General features: G+C 42.7%; 1 protein-coding gene across 1 annotated transcript in view; it reads left to right on the top strand.

The window, feature by feature from the left end:
- BORCS5 (BLOC-1 related complex subunit 5) overlaps nt 1-22,506 on the top strand; it is a 112,681-nt gene that overhangs the window by 67,294 nt on the left and 22,881 nt on the right. Inside the window, exon 3 of the mRNA XM_034784396.1 lies at nt 13,207-13,364. Within this exon, the coding sequence (XP_034640287.1) occupies nt 13,207-13,364 (158 nt within the window). The remainder of the gene's footprint in view (nt 1-13,206; nt 13,365-22,506) is intronic.

Below are 22,506 nucleotides of genomic sequence, written 5' to 3' on the forward strand. Positions count from 1 at the left end.
TTACTCATGTCAAGCCAGGCCTACAATATGCAGCCTAATAATTCCCATCTTCACAACCTTTCTGATTTAAGGACTATTGATTAAGAAATACTTGTTTTACGTGTTCCATGGAACATTATGTGCTTACTCATCCATCCCATGAACGATCTAAATTTGTGGGTAGTGAGCGTTTTGGTAAATGTCTGCATGGGTGGGGTTTGCTGGAAGGGGGCAAGGTGTGGGAAACCTCACCGTGCTTCGCGCCCTCCTGGGAATGCGGAGCGCTGTCACTGTCTCCTCCCGCCTCACGCATGTGCCATTCCTCCATAAGCCCGTTCCCCTGCGGGGAGCTCTGCTTTGTGGTCCATGTGTAAACAGCAGGAGCTTCCTTTCTCCCATCCAAGTTCTAAATCATTATTTAAGGGAATCACCACATATTGTAGATCTGTACTTACTAATGTGATTTGTTTTTTTAATATTTTCTTAGCAAAATCATTTTTAGTAACCAAGACATTTTCTGTGTTGGTTTGGTAAGCATATCTGCTCCAGGTACTGTTTCTCTCCATCCCCGCCCCCCATTCATTCCTATGTAGATACCTGTCTACTATAGCTTTTTGTGTCATCAGAAGAAAGCAAAAATGTCTTGGGGAGTGTTTTTTCTTTGTTTGTTTGTTGGGCTCCCACTTCCCTTACTTTAGGTGGAATTAATATCTTTATCTCTCCCTTAGCTTGTATCAACTGCATTTTTGATTAAAAGAAGCCAGTACATCTAGTCTGTCTTAAAGGGTCATGTAACAGGGTGTGTAGAGTTAGCAGCTGACTCAACACCCTGTAACTCTAATAGCACCAACATAGATTGACCTTCTAGTTAGGACCCACTCAATTAACTGAGCAGAGCTACATCTGAGGGGCAAGCAACCTCAGGAGCTGGGAGGATATAAATTGAGACGAAGGAAGTGCTGGTGGGGAGCTGAGAGCTCATTAAGCTCGTCTCTTTCACCAGTAGAAGTTGGTCCAATAGAAGATGTACTTTTGTGTCTCTAGTGTCCTGGGACCAACACAGCTCCAACACTGCAAACTAGAAACACAAAATGCCACTTCTGTTCTTTTCTCTATTAAAATCTGTTTTAATCCTTTTTCTAGTGTTGTCACTTTTCTTTCTGGCAAACATTGGTTCTCCTCTCTGATCCCCACCATGATTTGTTTTTTTAATTCCTTTCTTGTGCACCAGCAGAGTTCTTGCAATGAATCTGTGCTCTCTCTGTTCGTGAAGCACTAGCTCAGTACAAAACAAAATTGCATCCAACCTAAACAAGGGGGGAGGCAAATCCATTTGAAGTTCTGTGAAGACTTAAACTAGCTGAGGAGCTGTCACTGCATTGTTACCAAAAAATCTCAGGGGAGGCAAGGTTTTTTTTTCTTTTTCTTTAAATATTTATTGTGAACCTGGCTGAGATTCCCATCACATAAAAAGTGTTAAGGTAGGTCAAATTCTGGACACGAACTTCAGGACAATATCCCTTTCACTGTGGTATTAAAGGCAATAACAAAGCATTACTATCTCTGTTAACCTTTTACATTAGAAGTCTGCCAACATTTTATCGTCTAGCGTGAAGGGACCTTTAGTATCAGACCACCTGCTGTGATCAGACAAATCATTCTTGTGGGAGCTCTGCAGTGGCTCTTGTCTCCTCTTCAATATCAAGAGGAGGGAAAAGGGTGCAATCAACCATATTTTAATTTGAATAACTTTTTTTAAAAAAATAGGGAACTAGATAATAATGGTCCAGATCTTGTGGAGCTGTGCAGTTCAAATAGTGGTGGTGCAAAGGTGGTTTTAAGGCACACAGTTCTGCACTCCTGGCTTGTCTGTGAACCAGTATGGTTCTTTGGCATACACTGTAGCAGCAAGGCTAATTAAGAGGGCTGTTCTAATTTGTAGTAACTGTCAGTGGGATAGTTTTGTTGGTAGGGTACTGAGCTGGGACTCGGAGTCCTGGGTGCAGTTTCTGGCACAGCCGCAGACTTCCTTGGGCAGGTCACTTAATCCATTTTATGCCTCAGTTCCCCATTTGTAAAATGGGGATGCTACTTCTCTACCACCTGAGGTGGTGTTGGTAAAATAAAACCTAGTAATGATTGTGAAGCTTTCAACTAGTATTGTGATGAGGGGCATATAAGTAGATAGAAAGAGAATGTCTCCAAGGGGCTGATGTGACAGCTAAGCTTAGGGAGGCACCAGCTGTGCCATCTTTTCTCCACCTACATGTTACACTGACTCAAACACCAGACCTCTCCTACAGTGGAGGGATTTCCCCCATTGCCAGCTATGGTGGCTTTATGGCCACCTTGCTCTCCTGGTGAAGCATAAAGCAGCTGCATTGCAACATCTACTTTGTCACTGGTGCCAATTCAGTATACTTCTATTGAGGTGCATATTTTCAAATATGATGGTGTGTGGCCCTGCCACATAGAATTCAGGATGCTCTTCAAATCAGTTGATTTTGGTGATATTCAAAGTTCTGGTCTTTTGGAAGAGCTCAGTTTTAGCACAGTCCTTCCAGAACTTTGAATTTAAAATCCTGCTTGCTGCTTGGAAGTAGCTGGCTGCAGTCCTGGGGAACAATGAAAGCTGAGGAACTTGCTTCAGAAAGGGCTGATTTTTGACCAGGAACTCTACGAGGTTCAAGACAATATGAAATGTGCCTCTTCACATTGCTTTCTCATAGCACAGCATAGCTCCCACCCACTGGTGTGCACCTTAATCACCACCTACTACTCTGCTCACTTTCAGAATGCGGAGATGAACAAAGAAAGGAAATTCTAACCCTTTCTACTTGTGAGAGAAGTGAAAAATCAAGTCACCTTGTAGACCATTCATATAGACTTGAAAATTTGTAAGGTGCTTTGGTAACTTGGTGATGGAAAGTGTTTAAAAACCGAGGTTGGCCAGAAAAAAAAGCTTTATCCCTTTGGAAAGGGAGTATTCTCACTGAAGATACAGCACTTGCTTCTATTTCAGGACTATCCTGAGATATCAGATCTTAAATCTGACATTTTATGTATAGCTAAACAATTTTTTGATTAGTATAGGTGTATTAAATGGATTGGCTATAACTTTCCTCTCCTAAGTCTTGTTCGATAGGACTCATGTGCCACGAGGCTTATAGCCAGAAAAAGACAAATATTCTGATAAAATATATATATATATATATATATATATATATATCCTGTCCAGAACATTCCTTTCTTCATTTCTGTGAAATACGGGCCAGGGCATATATAGAGCTCATGGTGGTGTGGTGTTGCACTGCTGAAAGGTTTCATTCTTTGGCTTTTAAAACAAATCTGCGTTTTAAAAATAGAAGATGGAGACAACCAAAATGTCATAATATAGCAAATCCTCGAAAAACAATGGTTTTAATTTTTGTTAAGAAATAGACTGTCATCCGAATGGAAGCTGTAGCCCATGACAGAAATGAAAGTGGTTGAGTGTTAAATTGCTGCAGAGGGAAAAGGGTTTCAAATGGAAAATGTCAGCTAGGCTTGTAGCATTTACAAATTGCTGCTGCTCTTCTTTGTATTTTACTGAATACAGGTAATGTACCAGTAATAGGCTTAAATTACTCTTCCTAGTACTCACTGTGCAAACTGCCAGTACTCTAATTTCCACTGTCTCTGATTCCATTAACAGACCTACCGGGTGACCATCTAGGAAAATATTACTAAATAGAGAAAACAAAGCTATATTTCAATACGCATACGAAAGCTAAGTGGCAGGTTACATATCATCAAACTAAAGCAGACAGGTAACTTCTAAGCCATCAAGTCTGACTGCATCCTTGTCTTTTCCCAAAGGGGGCAACATCTATTGAATCTTGGTTAAGTTGGTTATAGGCTATGTGGAGAAATGAACCTCCTGAGGTAATGGCCAGATTCTTTTTAATAATCTTGTTAGGGAACCTAAGAAAGAGAATCGGAGTAAGAGCCCGGGTGAGTATGTGTGTGAATAATGGAAAGAACCAGAGGAACGCAGACAATGATTCACAGGAAGTCAAGCATGATGAAGTTTATTGAGACTGGAAAATGGGGGCATTTACAAAATAAAGTCAGGAATGCGGAATAAAGCTTGTAGGATAGGCAACAGAGGAGAGTGGCCATGAACTGTAGCTGTAAAAGACTTTTAAAATGTCTTCTGTAATACATATATTAAAACAAATGAAACAATGAAAGACATTTGAAAATGATAAATTCTAAACCTTCCCAGCACCATGGGCAAGATTTTGGGTCTCCCAGTGCCAGGGAATTAACATGCACAAAACACTCCTCTGTGCAGGCTACCTGCATTGTGTATAGTATTGCTGTGGGGACAGTAACCTCCATGGGGCTGCTACGCAGCTTCCTTCACAGAGAGTGTGTGGAGCTTTTGCTCTGGGGGGGCCCCTATCCAAAAGTGAGCGGATGTGGAGGGAGAAGTAATCTGCCCCAGGTAAAGGACTGGTGCTAATTCCCCCCTGTTCAGACTATGACATAACCAGAGACAGAATTGTGATTTTCATATTTCAGTCTCTGGTCGATTCTGGGGCACTGAAACTACACACTGCTCCCTACTCACGGCTAGTGACAGATCCACAATCTAACCCTAAATAAGGAGAATCTGATACTTGAAAGGATAGATAAGAGAGTACTGCATAGCAAATTTATGGGGGCAGGGCAGAAACATTTTTGACAGACCCCTAATAGAAAAGAAAAATCTAGACATATAAGGTAAACCATTCTAAACGGATGATAAGAAAACAATGTAGAGATCTTTCTCCACTCATGTACCCCACAATTATTGTGAGGTACCTTAATGGGTATTTCTGTTATCCTCTGAAGCATCAAGTCTGAGCAACTGCTAAACACAGGAATTGACATGCAGGACAATGGGATGGGATCATCAACTCTGTCGACTGATTTATGTCAGTGCAGCCAAATGAGCAAGTATCATGACCAAACCCAGTTATCTGGCCCTGCACCTTACGTAACAAGCTGGTCTTGATAAGACTTTTTTACATGCACTTTTTACATTGCTATCCAGATTCAAGGCCTGTGTTGCTCACCTGCCCGCAGTTGGTGAGGGAAATAATTGGACTTGCAAACTGAATGAACTTCCCATAAGAATTCCAAGATGGTTTTGAGAATGGATGTTAATAATCCCCTCCCTCTCCTCCTCCCTCTCACCCCAATGAGGATAAATCTAAGAACTTTGTGGCATTTTAGCAGGTTTGGCCATTACACTTAAAGTTGGAGGTTTTTCGCCTCTTCATTCACACCGGAGTGCATCCAGGAAGTCTTCAGAGACTTGATGGAGTGGCAGAGTGATAAGGGACTGGTCTGGGGATTGAGAGACTTGGGTTCAGCTCCTGGCTCTGCCACTCTCCTGCTGGGTGACCTCAGGCAAGTCACTTCCCTCCATTTTTTAAACTGTTCTGTCCCATTTATCCCTATTTGCAGTTCCTGCAGACATATTTGTGCTAACTGTACTCTAGGTAGCTTGCTAAAAATAGCAGTGAAAATGCAGTGATGTGGACTTCAGTCTGGGCTGCATAAGCATGGATGTACCTCAAGGGGGACAGGTGGGCTCGTAGGGTATAACTACACTGCAATAAAAGACCAGTTGGCATGGCTGCGGCTGGCCCGGATCAATTGACCCAGGTTCGTGGGGCTTGAACTGTGGGGCTAAAAATTACAGTATAGACGTTTGGCCTTGGGATGGAACCTGGTCTCTGAGGCCCTGTGGGATCACTCTCCAGTCCCTCTTTGCCTCCACCCCGGGGCCTCCCCTCTGCACGCAGCTGAGAGAAATGTATATTTTCCTGCTTATTGATGTCAAGATTTCTGTAGGTGCAATTGAACCATGCTAAAGTTGCCCTGGAGAGGGCTAGAAACTGCTGTTTCAGCCAACATTCCTGGTCACAGTAAAAACATGTTAAATGTTCCTGGCTGCATATAAGCTGTTGTCGCTCACATAATGGCTGCACAGTTTGCCTATAGTCATTGCACTACCTCATCTAACTGCAAAATACATGGAGTATAAAGCCAAATTTTATTTTAGAATGGATGTGTCAGGGGCGAGATGCAGGCTGCCAGGTCTAGTGGTTGGAGCTGGAATCAGAATCAGGGAGTTGAGCCAACAGTCAGAATTAGAGTCAGAGACCATGGGCGAGGAATCTGGCAAGAAGGCAAGGTCCAATGTAGCAGCCCACTTGTGCGGACAAATTCCTGTGCCTCTCTTTGGGTTTAAATAGGAAGCTCTGACCAATTGGAGTTCACGGTGTTCCTTCGGTCAGGCTGAGGGAAGAAGCCCTTCCTGATGTAACTTCAGGTTTCATGGTCTGTCCTGCTCAGTTGGTTAATAATGAGCTGCTGGCTGAGAGCAGGGAAACAACAGTTGGCTGAGGACCCAGGTTCAAAACCTGTGCGATCGTGACCGAATGCATATTTTATTACAAGATCTCTTAAAATTACACTTTTAAGATAAATTTGTTGGTAACAAGAGTTTGCATTATCTATATTTGAGTTTACAGATTTCTACATAATCAGCAGTGGGTTAAAGTGTGATATCTTGCAATTCTTAGTGCCTTTGGTCTGGTCTACACTACATGGTTAGGTCAATGTAAGCTGCCTTGCATCAACCTAGCTGTGAAAGTGTCTTCACTGAAATTTGGCTCCTGCCAACTTAAGCGCCTCTCTACGCTGATTTAGTAACACTACCCCCCCAAGTGGCATAGAGTTGTGGTCAATGTAATTAGGTCAATTGCTTACATCGTTTGTTACTGGCTTTCAAGAACCATCCCACAATGGCCGATGCTGAAAATACAATCAATACAAGTGCTTCTGGTGAGGTTGTGCACCACCACCACAAGGAGAAAGCACGCGTGTGCACACAAGTGATTTAATAACTCTGGTGGCTGTATGCTGATGTAAGGTTAGGTTGACATAATTTTGTAGTGTAGACATTTACTAACTTGGTTTTCAAGGTAAGTAATGATCAGTAGATTCTCATATCCTACTGAAAGTGGTAGCATTTTAATGTTCAATATGTACAATTTTTTCCATCGCTACATGAATGTTCATCGGTCCAGGGTCTGTAGTGTGCCTGAGAGGTGGAAGGAATACAGGGATTTCCAAAGCATAGTGAGACAAGTTTTGGTGCATTATACCTGTGTCTGCAACAGTTATTGAAGTTAAAGAAGTTGGACAGTCTGGCCATTTCTCCTGACTCTAAAACTGGTTAAAACCTAGCATTTTGAGGCTATAAAGAGGCACTTCCATTCAGAGAACCTTTTATGGATGAAGAATACTATTTAAATTCACAGTATTTATAAGTTCTGCAAACCAGACTTTTTCTCTGTTTGGAAGTATTTAAAAACAACAGACTCCCCTGTCCCTCTCCCCCCCACAGGACTATTTCTTTCACTAAGTTAGGCTTTAAAATAATTTAAAGTAGAGACAAAAAGGCTTCAATATCCCCACTTACCAGCAAGTCCACTGTTTCCAATCTAGTCCAGGTCATATTGATCAAGAAATGGGACTCAAGGCTGCTGGGGACATACTGAATGGGTCCATCAAAGCTGGTTTGCTCACCTGTACACAGGGAGAAATTGCTATGCAGGAGCAGTTTGAAGCAGCTAAGCAGGAAGAGAAAGGGGTGTTTGTGGGGCTGTGTGCTAGGAATTGACTCTAGGCGGTAGGATCCATAGCCATTTAATTTGTGCAGCAATGTCCTCAACTGTAGCAGGTCTTGCCTAATTGTGCTCAGAGGGTGAAATTCAGAGGACTTAACAAAAGGCCTATGCAATGCTTGAAGCCTGCTTCTCAAAGGCATAAGTGGGGCATATCCTGTGTGGCCCTCTGCAAAGGGGTGAATTTTTAGAAAAGCCCGCTATTGCTTGTTGCACAAACCAAATGATTATGGAGTCTGCCACCAGTCTTCAATACTAGGCCAATAACAGGTTATCAATAAAGTATTTTGTGTACCACCATGGCTAGAAATGGGTACTACTGGGATTTGCCCTTTCCAATGAGATGCAGCCTCTTGTTTCTAGTTCTGATAAATATTGAGATAATGAACTTTAAGACAGTGACGTTATGCTAGTTTTAGATAACTTATTTCTAGTGTGTTGCTTTGAATTTTTCTGACTCTTGAGGTTCGTGCAGTTGGACTCGTGACGTGAAAGAAGGCTAGCTTAACTTGTGGAGGGAGATAACAAATAGTGCCATTAATGTTAGAAAAGAGAACGCCACAAAATGCTTCTAACGTAGCTTTTCTGTAAAATATCCGGCACTTGTTGGAATGCCTTGAAGAAAGCTCCTTGGGAGCTATACTTTTGTGAGTAATGTGAGCATCTCAAACTCTCATGCTGATTTAAAATCTTCATAATAAGACCACACCCTCGTGTACTGTCCCTAATCTTGTGTATTCTGTAATATATAAAACGTCAGCAGCAGACGTGTTGATTCCTTTTTGTGTCATGTCTGCTTGGGACTGGGATTAACAAAATGCCAGGATATGTAACTAAGTGAAAATCCAGTAATTCATGTTGCTTTTCAGCCTGCAAAGTGAGCTGACATGTCTCAGGATCGTGTATTTAAATCAGTTGAATGTTACTGTAATTGGTTAACGTGTTATGCACATACATTTACAGTACTGGTGTTATAAGAATCTCTTCAAGACACTCCTTCGTTGTCCCTCTGGCTTCATAGAAATAGCTTCATATTAACAGTTTTCTTCTGCTCAGTAGGATGTGATTTGTTGTAACTGTAAACTGTAAAACTATAAACTGGAACCAGCAAGATGATGACTAACTAGGGGGGAAATGGTTTTAACATGCCTCTGCTTTGCCAAGGAATATAAAAACAATGAGAGCTTTGTCAAGTCTGTGGGTCAACTAGCCTAGTAGTGATATATGGTGTTTTTGTAAGCATGCCACATTTTGCTTTTTTTTTTTTTAAAGTGCCGTTTAGCAGCTGAAATGTGATTTCCCATCTGTTTGCCCCAACAACTGCTGAACATCACCTTCATGGTTGTGTGTTGTTTAGTGATCGGACACATCCTGAGTAACATAGAAGCTGACTCCCCTTGGTCCTCTCTGGCAGGCATGTAGTGTGGTCTGCCGTTATTTAATTATTTTGCAGTACAGTTTGAAAAGCTAGGAATGTGGACAGCTAGCAATTGCCAAGACATTTTGCGTCCATACACTACAGCTCCTCAATCCTGCAGTAGGTCTTTCCCCTCACCCCAGTGTTCTGCTCCTTGCTTCTCTGTAACCCACTTCTCCCTTCCTTTGCAGTTAGTCATGACTAAGGCTAAGATTTTGTCACGGATATTTTTATACACGGGCAGTAAAGAAAAATGCACAGAAGCCGTGACTTGTCCCTGACTTTTACTAAAAATATCTGTGACAAAATGGGGATCTATGGATGCCCACACTACCTGCAGCGGGGCAGCTGCGGGCGGCTTGGAGCTCTGGGGGCCCCCACCACAAGTTGGGTGTTGGACCTCCAAGGGTCCCATGTTGCCCAGGGCTGGGAGCTCTGTGAGGTGTTCCTGCCGCTCGCGGCTGCCGGGGTCCCCCTGCCAGCCGCAGTGGCCAGGAGCTGTGAGGTGGCGGGGGACCCTGCAGCTCCTGACTGCCGCAGGCTGAAGTCATGGAGGTCACTGGAAGTCACGGATTCTGTGACTAAATCGTAGCTTTAGTCATAACGCACTTTCCATATGCCTTGCCCCTACCTGTCTTTCAGGACAAGCTGCAGCACTTCATGTGCCAAACATCCTATCTGTTGGGGCCCAAGCTGTATTAAAACTTATGAGCTTCCCTACTTGGAAGCCTTATGGCAAACTGTGTGTACACCATCCATTGCTAGTCATCAGAACCCAAATTTTGTAATAGGAAGGGGCCTATTTAGTGGGGAGTTCAAAGCTTGGGCCAAGGCTTTAAAAAGTAACTAGTGATTTAAGAGAGACCTTAAAAGAGGCTTGCCTTTTAGAAAGTTCAGAGCATCCCTCCCCTTTGAAAATTAAGATGTCTCAAATTGGGTACCCAGATCACTAGTCACTTTTGGAAAATCTTGGCCTTGGAACTCCCAGTATTCCTCCTTCACCCATGCAAAACCCTTCTAAAACCGGAGTGTTTACGGTCTCTTCCATGAAGAATTAAGATGACTTACTGTCAACATAACTTCTAAATTGTTTCAAGAGAGCAGATTAATAACTTGCTGAAAATGCAGTGAATTAATGAAACATTAATATTCATAGCACAAATTCCATAGCAGTAGTCGGTAAGTTTTTTAAAAACAATAAATAACTGATCATTTTATAGCTGATGGAGACTTGGAGCAGCTAGTCCAAAAGAGAACATCACATGCCCATTTCAGCCTGTTGGTACTAACTCTGATTGTTTTTCAGATGGATGGAAGATTACCATGTGAGTTAAATTTGCCTATAATGGCACACATCATCAACCTGAGTCCAGAAATCCTAGAGAGGCTCTGAATCCCATCCCCACCCCCTCAAAAAATAGCGTCCAGCTCTTGAATTGATTTACACTACTTGTTTTTTATTGCTACCTCATAAATTGGTGCTGGATTGTATTTCAACCAGTGATGAAACACTGGGGGGTAGACTAGACGATCCTTGCAGTCCCTTCTAACACTATGATTCTGTGATGCATTGTTTTAATAAATAAATGGTATCTGAACAGTTAACATTCCTCCTCTTTCACTTCAGATATCCTGGATAGTGAGTTACAGGCTCTTTCTTATATTTTAAGTGTCTTTTTTAATTGCTTTTCACAGTACGGAACTGGTACAAGATTTTATGTCTATAAGCTTAAGAGCCATAAAAGGAACATGTTATCCATGTTGCAGTCTTTATCCTAGCTATCTCTGCAAATTCCAACAAACAGTTTGAAAAGTTCCCCAAATACCTATACAAAACTTTAAGGTTAAACTTCAATATCCTAAATGATATGTAGCTTCTCCTCTGCTGGTTGAAGATTGGTGAGTGAGTAATAATAAATGTAAATGAAATTATTTGGCCAGGGGCGTTAGGTTTTTGGCTGCTTCCAAGAGCAGGATGGCACCTCAGTGACCAGTGGTCTGGTCTAGGATGGGGAATGCTATGTTGTGCCTATGTGAACATCCCGTAAGACACAAGCTGACCGTGCTAGTCAGACTTTATCCTGGTTCTGTGTCATGAGATGTTTGCTCTCGTTACTTTTCAGAAGTTTGGAGTTAAACAGATCCAGCAAAATCCTAAAACATGCTTGAAGTCACGCACATAAGGAATCCTATCCGTTTCAGTGAGATTAAAGTTATACATGAGCTTTACTATTCGAGAAACAAGGGTGAAATCCTCCTGGGTCCACTAGAGTCTATGGGAGTTTTTCCATTACATTCAGTGGAACCAGGAGTTCACCTGAGGTTGGTTTGTCTTTCAGAATGTAAATGACAAAAACCATTACTCACTGTGTTAATATGGTTTCAGTGACAAACATTTAGTTTTTATCAACCCAAGCAACTGTATTGGGCACAAAGTTTGGGCAAAAAGATGAATTCTGACAGGCAGTGAGGTGAGGGAAGGATGATTTTGGGAGGAGAGAAACTAGACTCTGTTGAGGGAACCTCTGTTGTGGAACTTTTTCTCTAATAGATACTGCTAAGTAGAGCTAATTAAATAACTGATGGCTAATTTAGTAGAATAAATAATTCTTTTATTTCTGATTGTGACTGATCTGTAACCAGATGTATTTATTTTTTCTCAAGTTTATTTGTCAAACAAGTTGATTCTTGATCTGTAGCTTGTTCATAAACCATTTTCTGGCGAGTATTTGATATTTGAAATTCCCGCTATTTCTAATAGGCATATTGGTCATATAGCATTGTTTCAATTTCCTGGCTGGGTGGACTCTTAGAAGCAGTTTCTGATTCAAAATACTCATTAATTATCAATTTGAAATCTGCCTTCTCTGTTTGTTTGCTTTTTTCAATGGATATTCCTGCCAGTAAACTAGAATGCCTATGAATATTCACAGGCAATGAGCACAAAAGGGATGCAAGTGCAGTCAAACTAAATTTATTTAGCAGCTCTGACAGATATTATTGGAAAACTTTTTGTGGTATTTGCCTATCCCAGCTCTAGTGCTAGAAGGTTCAGATTGTGCTTAGCCTGAACAAGGAAAAGGTTTAACTAAACCAGCAGAAAAACTAGAACAAAACAGTAGGAAATAGTACGAGGAGGAGCTTAGTAGTACTAGTATAATTTCTTCCTTCTAACTTAAAAAAAAGTTATAGCAAATTGCCGCGGTTGAAATCAGAAGAGGATCTCAAGTTAGACTCCTTTTGATACAAATAATATGGGATTGCTAAGAAGAGCATTCTCTGTGAGGGCCCCACAACTCTGGAAGTTGCCAACTCATATTTTTATCATGAGTCTCAGTCCCTCGAGTCATGTGATTAGGTGAGAATCTCAGCTTTCATTTAAAGAAAAAAGTGAATGTCTAGTCCTCAGGATTGTGGAGGAAAGCTTAAAAACACGACTCAATAGCATTCTGGAGTCTCAAAAGCAGAAAGCAAACAAAAAATACAGGCTCCCGCCTCCCTTTTTTTAAAGACCATTTCAACTCATTATTTTCTTTGTGGAGGCCTGACTCGTGACGTGGGAACTCTTGTGGTTGGCAGTATTATCTTTTTGGTCCAAAATAGCCCGAATCTGATGACCTTTTGAGAATGTTTCAAAGCTTACCTCTTTCCTCGCCTTCCAAAATTTGAAAACGTTGGGGGAATTATTAAAAGTGGGAAATTGTTTGAGGAGGAAGGAAGGAGATTTAAATTCTTAGGTAACCCACCACCAGCAAATCATGTTATCTGAAATTGTGCTGCTGCACTTAGAATGTGTTTAAGTTATGTCAAAGATACTGTTTTAGCACTCCTTGCTACTGCATTATTTATTTTACCTGCATCTTTTCAGTACACGCTTTTGGTTTCCCTCCCTCTTCTCTCATGACTATATTACATCATCCAAGGCCATCTAGTAGTTTTTAATCCTGAATTAATTTTAATTACCTCTTAAAGGTTTCCTTCTTTTTGGCAGGTTTGTTCCAATGCTGATCTTTCACAGCTCAGTTGTGTATTATTAGTTGTTTAAGCAGTCAGATTAATTCCATTATTTCCCATCTCTTCTAGGACTGCTCAGTGGGCAGACTTCCCCTACAAACAGCAAATTGGAGAAGCTGGACTCTCAGCAAGTGTTACAGCTGTGCCTCCGCTACCAAGATCACCTTCATCAGTGTGCAGAAGCCGTTGCCTTTGATCAGAATGCTCTAGTGAAACGAATCAAAGAGGTATTCTGTACAATAGGTGCATGCTTCTGTCAGAGAGGGAGATAGCTGGGGTTGAACTAGGACTAGCTCAACTGCTATAGCAGTGCTTGCTATCTATCACCTTAAGTCATTTGCAGTAATCCCTTAGGCTCTTCTTTCAAAGAGAAACTTTAAAGGTAAGTGTGTGTGTGTGATTGAGTATCCCCTTGGCTTGAGCAATGGGCCCCCTAAACCTTACTGGTGAAAGATTTGTCATATGAGACTAGATCGTTGGACCAGTATCCTGCCTCATGTAGTGTCCAGTTCCTGACGTTTGAGGCAAATGTACACTGACCTGCACTTTAATGCAGCTGCCCAGCACGGTTCTCAGACTTCCCTTGTTTACTGCGTGCCATTTTGTGAGAAAATCTCTTGTGGACCCTCCTTCTCTCCCAGTGCCTGTTAACCCCAGCTGGTTAATTCGAAAGTAATTCAATATGGAGACGAGCAAAAAGGGCTTCCTGGAGCATGGGTTATCACTAAGCCAATGTTTGAGAATCAATGACCTGGTCAGTTAGGCAACGGCACACGTGGGAAGGAAATTAATTCCTGATGCAAACAGCATACACCTTGAAGCTTGCCATTGGATTATTCTTGTATGTATAGTATCAGGGGGTAGCCGTGTTAGTCTGTATCTACAAAAACAACAAAGAGTCTGGTGGCACCTTAAAGACTAACAGATTTATTTGGGCATAAGCTTTCGTGAGTAAAAACCTCACTTCTTCGGATGCATAGAGTGAAAGCTACAGATGCAGGCATTATATACTGACACATGGAGAGCAGGGAGTTACTTCACAAGTGGAGAATCAGTGTTGACAAGGCCAATTCAATCAGGGTGGATGTAGTCCACTCCCAATAATAGATGAGGAGGTGTCAATTCCAGGAGAGGAAAAGCTGCTTCTGTAGTGAGCCAGCCACTCCCAATCCCTATTCAAGCCCAGATTAATGGTGTTGAATTTGCAAATGAATTTTAGTTCTGCTGTTTCTCTTTGAAGTCTGTTTCTGAAGTTTTTTTGTTCAATGACAGTGACTTTTAAATCTGTGATAGAATGACCAGGGAGATTGAAGTGTTCACTTACTGGCTTGTGTATGTTACCATTCCTGATGTCCGATTTGTGTCCATTTATTCTTTTGCGGAGGGACTGTCCGGTTTGGCCAATGTACATGGCAGAGGGGCATTGCTGGCACATGATGGCATATATGACATTAGTGGATGTGCAGGTGAATGAGCCCCTGATGGTGTGGCTGATGTGGTTGGGTCCTCTGATGCTGTTGCCAGAGTAGATATGGGGACAGAGTAGGCAACGAGGTTTGCTACAGGGATAGGTTCCTGGGTTGGTGTTTCTGTGGTGTGGTGTGTAGTTGCTGGTGAGTATTTGCTTCAGGTTGGGGGGTTGTCTGTAAGCAAGGACTGGCCTGCCTCCCAAGGTCTGTGAGAGTGAGGGATCATTTTCCAGGATAGGTTGTAGGTCGTGGATAATGCGCTGGAGAGGTTTTAGCTGGGGGCTGTATGTGATGGCCAGTGGTGTTCTGTTATTGTCCTTGTTGGGCCTGTCCTGTAGTAGGTGATTTCTGGGTACCCGTCTTGCTCTGTCAATCTGTTTCCTCACTTCCCCAGGTGGGTATTGTAGTTTTACGAATGCTTGATAAAGATCTTGTAGGTGTTTGTCTCTGTCTGAGGGGTTGGAGCAAATTCGGTTGTATCTTAGGGCTTGGCTGTAGACAATGGATCGTGTGATGTGTCTTGGATGGAAGCTGGAGGCATGTAGGTACGTATAGCGGTCAGTAGGTTTCCGGTATAGGGTGGTGTTTATGTGACCATCACTTATTTGTACTGTAGTGTCCAGGAAGTGGATCTCTTGTGTGGACTGGTCCAGGCTGAGGTTGATGGTGGGGTGGAAATTGTTGAAGTCCAGGTGGAATTCTTCATCTGTTTTTGTAGATACAGACTAACACGGCTACCCCCTGATACTTGACAACATGCAAGGCACTAAATTTAGCCGTATGGAGTGGAAATCCATCAACCTCAACAAAAAACTTGCACAGATACAGACAGACATCATCCTCCTCTCCAAATGCAAACAGATGGACATCATACCAAAAGGACTGAAGGTAAAAAATCCATTGCAATCAACATACTACACTGAGTATGGTGAGAGACTGTGCCACACACTCTCAAAGAAACTGAGGAACCACCTGATCAGCATCCTGTACAGCAGACAGGAGAAGATCAAGAATGAGCTCTCAGAACTGGAGACTCTCATACAATACCAGCCCTCTACACAAACTTCAACGTGGCTGGACTTTACAAAAATGAGACAAGCCATTTACAATGCACATTTCACTTCTCTACAGAGGAAAAAGGACTGTAAGCTATCTAAACTAATACCTGCCACTGGGGGCTATAACAATGGTACCCTCAACTCATCTAACAACATTGTCAATCTTTCCAACCACACACTTAGCCCAGCAGAAGAGTCTGTCCTATCTCGGGGACTCTCTTTCTGTCCCACCATCCCCACGAACATGATACAGTTCTGCGGTGATTTGGAAGCCTACTTTCGTCGTCTCCGACTCAAGGAATATTTTCAACGCACCACTGAACAGTGCACTGACCCACAGGAACCTTCCTACCAACACTACAAGAAGAGGAACTCTGCGTGGACTCCTCCTGATGGTCGAAATGACAGACTGGACCTCTACATAGAGTGTTTCCGCAGATGTGCACAGGCTGAAATTGTGGACAAACAACATCACTTGTCCCATAACCTCAGCCGTACAGAACGCAATGCCATCCACAGCCTCAGAAACAACTCTGACATTATCATCAAAGGGGCTGACAAAGGAGGTGCTGTAGTCATAATGAACAGGTCAGATTATGAACAGGAGGCTGCCAGGCAACTCTCCAAGACCACATTCTACAGGCCACTATCCTCTGATCCTACTGAGGAATACCAAAAGAAACTACACCATCTGCTCAAGAAACTCCCAGCTACAGTACGGGAACAAATCTACATGGACACACCCCCAGAACCCCGACCAGGGGTATTCTATCTGCTACCCAAGATCCATAAACCCGGAAACCCTGGACGCCCCATCATCTCAGGCATTGGTACTCTGACAGCAGGATTATCTGGCTATTTGGACACTCTCCTCAGACCCTATGCTACCAGCACTCCCAGCTATCTTCGAGACACCACCGACTTCCTGAGGAAACTACAGTGCATTGACGTTCTTCCTGAAAACACCATCCTGGCCACCATGGATGTAGAAGCACTTTATACCAATATTCCACATGAGGATGGACTACAAGCTGTCAGGAACAGTATCCCTGATGAGGCCACAGCAAGCCTGGTGGCTGAGCTTTGTGACTTTGTCCTCACCCACAACCACTTCAGATTTGGGGACAACTTATACCTTCAAGTCAGTGGCACTGCTATGGGTACCCGCATGGCCCCACAGTATGCCAACATTTTTATGGCTGACTTAGAACAACGCTTCCTCAGCTCTCGTCCCCTAGTGCCCCTCCTCTACTTGCGCTACATTGATGACATCTTCATCATATGGACCCACGGAAAGGAGGCCCTTGAAGAATTCCACCTGGACTTCAACAATTTCCACCCCACCATCAACCTCAGCCTGGACCAGTCCACACAAGAGATCCACTTCCTGGACACTACAGTACAAATAAGTGATGGTCACATAAACACCACCCTATACCGGAAACCTACTGACCGCTATACGTACCTACATGCCTCCAGCTTCCATCCAAGACACATCACACGATCCATTGTCTACAGCCAAGCCCTAAGATACAACCGAATTTGCTCCAACCCCTCAGACAGAGACAAACACCTACAAGATCTTTATCAAGCATTCGTAAAACTACAATACCCACCTGGGGAAGTGAGGAAACAGATTGACAGAGCAAGACGGGTACCCAGAAATCACCTACTACAGGACAGGCCCAACAAGGACAATAACAGAACACCACTGGCCATCACATACAGCCCCCAGCTAAAACCTCTCCAGCGCATTATCCACGACCTACAACCTATCCTGGAAAATGATCCCTCACTCTCACAGACCTTGGGAGGCAGGCCAGTCCTTGCTTACAGACAACCCCCCAACCTGAAGCAAATACTCACCAGCAACTACACACCACACCACAGAAACACCAACCCAGGAACCTATCCCTGTAGCAAACCTCGTTGCCTACTCTGTCCCCATATCTACTCTGGCAACAGCATCAGAGGACCCAACCACATCAGCCACACCATCAGGGGCTCATTCACCTGCACATCCACTAATGTCATATATGCCATCATGTGCCAGCAATGCCCCTCTGCCATGTACATTGGCCAAACCGGACAGTCCCTCCGCAAAAGAATAAATGGACACAAATCGGACATCAGGAATGGTAACATACACAAGCCAGTAAGTGAACACTTCAATCTCCCTGGTCATTCTATCACAGATTTAAAAGTCACTGTCATTGAACAAAAAAACTTCAGAAACAGACTTCAAAGAGAAACAGCAGAACTAAAATTCATTTGCAAATTCAACACCATTAATCTGGGCTTGAATAGGGATTGGGAGTGGCTGGCTCACTACAGAAGCAGCTTTTCCTCTCCTGGAATTGACACCTCCTCATCTATTATTGGGAGTGGACTACATCCACCCTGATTGAATTGGCCTTGTCAACACTGATTCTCCACATGTGAAGTAACTCCCTGCTCTCCATGTGTCAGTATATAATGCCTGCATCTGTAGCTTTCACTCTATGCATCCGAAGAAGTGAGGTTTTTACTTACGAAAGCTTATGCCCAAATAAATCTGTTAGTCTTTAAGGTGCCACCAGACTCTTTGTTGTTCTTGTATGTATACTTACTAGTGTTGTCAGTGGTCCCAAGACCGTATGGATTTCAGAAGTTAAGGTACGGTGCAAGGGAGAGAGACCTCTTAGAACAGCATGTCTGTCAATAAACATATCTATGGGTGGATAACCCAACCCAAAGCATAGTGGAACACACTTGGGAATGTTGCTTTTGACAAGAGTAAGTGGTGTCACCAAGACCACATGCACTTTAGTACCAACAGGGTGGAGAGTTTGATGAGCAGGTGGTTAATCCGTACCGGCTCCCCATAAACAATGACCTTGTTTTGTTGTTCTGTTGGCTCAGGATTAAGAAACCCCATAATATGAACTGGATAATAAATGTGATTAATGGGCTGTTTTGGAGAATTGCTGTGTTTTCATGATGTGCTGAGTCCAAAATATCATGGGAGCCATACCAAAAAAATAAAAATAAAAATCCCCTTTTCTACTTTGGTGAGTGAAGATATAAAGCCAGCTATTATGCAAGATGTAAAGATACTTGCAGATGTTGGTGACTCAGATCACATAAATCCAGAACTTATTAAATTGCCAATTTAATGACAGTACAGTGCATTAATTCAAATAGTTTGTAATTCTTTTTGCCATTAGAATGCAAGGGCCAGTATCAAACTAATTTGAAGGACTGGTAGACTCTACAACTGGCTTCTGATGCAGTTTCACTTTCTGTAGATGGGTTTATTTTATGCAGGGTAGGTGGCATGGCTACCACTCGACTTAATGATTATGATGCTTTCATTTGGTTCATAATACCTAACTCTGAGGGAAGGTGTTATCTTAGGCTCAGCAGCTGTATCGAGGCCTTGGTCTATGTACAGTTTTTGTACCAACATGGGTATGATTGTTTTGAACAAAATAGGCTGTTTGAACAGCTGAAAAGGTGTGTTTTTTACAGCAAGATAATTAATGCAGATAAACATGTAGGAAAGAAGTTACTTGCTAAGAAAAACCCTTGGATAACAGATGAAACCATTGCTCTGATGGGTGAAAGAAGGAAAGTAAAAGCACAAAGATCGACATCAGAAAAAGAGGAACATCAAAGACTAAATAAAATGATAAAGAATAAATGCAGATTAGCAAAGTCTAAATGGTCAAATGAGAAATGCACAGAAATTGAACAGTTGGATAAAGAGAACAAATAAAATGAGATATATCAAAAGATAAGTCTTTGACTACAGAAGAAAACCAATCAATATGTCCCTTAAGGAAAAAAGTGGACAATATATGACAGACCCTAAAGACAAGAATGAGAGATGGGGAGAATATATCAAGGAACTATATTGTGATGATAGACCTGAAAAACCTCAACTAGAGACCAGTCAAATAAGCCCACCAAAAATGGGTGAAGAAATCATAGCATCAATAAAAGGACTTCTGAATGGAAAAGCATAGCTTGTCATGTGATACCAGGTGAATTGTTGGAAAGAATAGGGGATGAAGCCCTGACAGAGGTAATGAATGTTTGAGACAGGAGAATTGCCAGAAGATTTTACAATCTCACTTTGTATCCAAATCCCCAAAAAGAACAATGCGACGGATTGTAAAGAATACAGAACAATCAGCTTCATGTCACATGTCTCTAAGATACTCTTGCGAGTTGTTCAAGGCTGTATAAAAGAAAAGATTGATAATGAAATAAATGAACAGCAATACAGCTTCAAACGTGGAAAGCCACGATAAATGACTTCATGAACGTAAAGCTCATATTAGAAAGATCATTTGAAATGGGGAAAACAGTATACCCTATATACTCATTCATAAGCCGAATTTTTTTTAGTAGAAAAGGGAAGCACCAGAGACGGGGGTCGGCTTATGAACGGGTACAGAGAGGGAGAGGTGGGACACAGCCCTTCCCCCCAACAGAGGGAGCAAGGAGAGGCAGCACAGCCAGCAGAGCCAGAAGGGAAGAGGCGGGGCCAGAGGCTCTCCACTTCTGGCCACACTGCTCTCCCCCCAGCCTCCGAAGCAGCTGCAGCTTCGGGACCAGCAGGCTGCAGCTGTGCCACTCGGCCCCACCCCCCAGAGCAGGCCATGGCCACGCCTCCCAGCCCAGCCCGCTGGAACATGCCGGAGAATGCTGCGACCGTGCCGCCCAGCCCAGCCCGCTGGAACATGCTGTGGCCGTGCCACCCACTCTGGCCTGCCGGAGCAGGCTACGGACACGCTGCCCAGCCTGCTGGAGCAGCTCCAGCCAGGCCAGAGACATCCTCCCCTGGCCCTCCCCAGATAAGGTGGGAAGGGATGGGATGGGGAGAGTGTGGGGGTCCCGGGCTAGGGGTGGGGTCACGTGGGGGGTGGTCACAGGGGTTACTGCCCTGACCCCCAGCATCTTCATCTGTCCTGGCCCGTCAGGGTAAGCAGCTGGCGCACCGGGACACTTTATTTACTTAGGTTTATCTCCGTGCCTGCAGACGCTTGAGGTAAACAAACCATCTCGGCCCACTAGTGGCTTATCCTGATGGCCCGGGAGCCAAAGTTTGCTGACCCCTGAATTATAGGGTTGGCTTATGAATGGGTTATAAAATTTTTCCATTTTTATTTATCTTGGGGGGTCAGCTTATAAACGAACCGGCTTATGATCGAGTATATACGGGGGACTTGTGTTTCATTGACTTCCAAAAAGCATTTGACAGAATCTACCACTACAAATTGCTCAATATATTAAGATCTACAAGATTCCAGTGAGTGACACAAGTATACATCAAGTGAGAAATTACTACTACTTAAGAAGCATCATTATGGAAGATCAAAAATTGAATGCAACACCATAATATCAAGAGCAAAAGGGACGTTGTGGAAGAATAAACATCTGAGTCAAAATTTAGTCTTCAGATTTGTCACTTCTCCTAAAAACTTGCATTTGGTATGTGTTTAAATTATGGCTGTGAAACATGGACCTTCAAATAATGTATAATAAAGAAACTACAATTTTTGAATTATGGTGTTATAGAAGAATTCTGAAAATATCATGAGTAGGCCACATAACCAAAGAAAAAGTATCTGAGATTATTGGAAATCTAACACTTGTTATAGATCTTATGAAAAGAGATTTGATTTGCAGGACACATTTTAAGAGGTTCTATGGGTGATGCATGTTCAGGCACTGGAGGAGAAGGTTGATGGCAGAAAATGAGACAGAAAAAGAAGAACTTGGATGAATGATGTGGTATCCTGGTTGGATCAAAATAACTTCTCCATCCACAAAGGAAATTAGCAGAGGATTGTACAGAATGCGATACCAGGTTTGCGAACTTCTAGTAATGGAGATACCACATGAGAAGAAGAATTAATGCATATTGTCTGTCTTGCTGTAAAATCCTAGTGAAGACAAAGCAAGGTGGATATATATTTTTTTAAACTGTGATGTAACTAAGAAAGGTCAACCATAAGTTGGGGTATGTTGTTGACCTCTCCTAATAACAGCGCAGTAAAAATCACCTGCAACTTGTCTTCACTGGGCTTTTAGAGCGAGGTAGCTATCTTACTGTAAAAAAACAAACAAAAACCTAAACCAAAAAAAAAAAAAAAACCCCTTCCTTTTTTGGCAATGAAGACATAACCCTAGTTAAACCACTGCAAGACCCCCTGTTGTGTACGTACTTACACCAGTATAAAGATCCCTTAGGCCAACTCTATAGTACAGACTTTTGTTGACACAAGTTGCCTCAGTGTACAGCCATCAGCTGTTGTATATTGCTTGGGCACCTGTACCTTGAATGCTTGGTTGGTGTTGTGTGTATGCATGAGTGGTTGCATTGATGTAAAATATATTACACCATGGATAGGGATCCCAGTGGGCCCCAAACTGCCATCCAGCTCAATGCCTTGTGGGACATTTTCGTAGTGCTTTGTGGGATACCATCCATTTGCCCATGGATTTCTGAGAGCTAGGGATCAAGTTCCCACCATGCCACTTTCTCCATCCAATAATGCTTATCCCATCCCAAAACAACAACCTCCCACAGCACCAAGGAAAGATTCAACTACTGGTTTAGCAAGTGCAGAATGACTGGAATTATGCTTTTGGTAAACTGAAGGGATGCTGTCGCTATCTGCTCACCAGATTGGATCTCAGTGAGGGAAATAGCCCCATTGTTATTGCTGCATGTTGTATGCTTCACAATATCTATGAGGCAAAAGGTAAAAAGTTACTGTCAGGGTAGAGGAGTGAGGTGAAGTAGCTGTCTGCTGAATTTGAACAACTATACACAAGGGCTATCAGAAGAA

The sequence above is a fragment of the Trachemys scripta genome, chromosome 1 (genome assembly GCF_013100865.1).
Source record: "Trachemys scripta elegans isolate TJP31775 chromosome 1, CAS_Tse_1.0, whole genome shotgun sequence".
Lineage (NCBI taxonomy): Eukaryota > Metazoa > Chordata > Testudines > Emydidae > Trachemys > Trachemys scripta.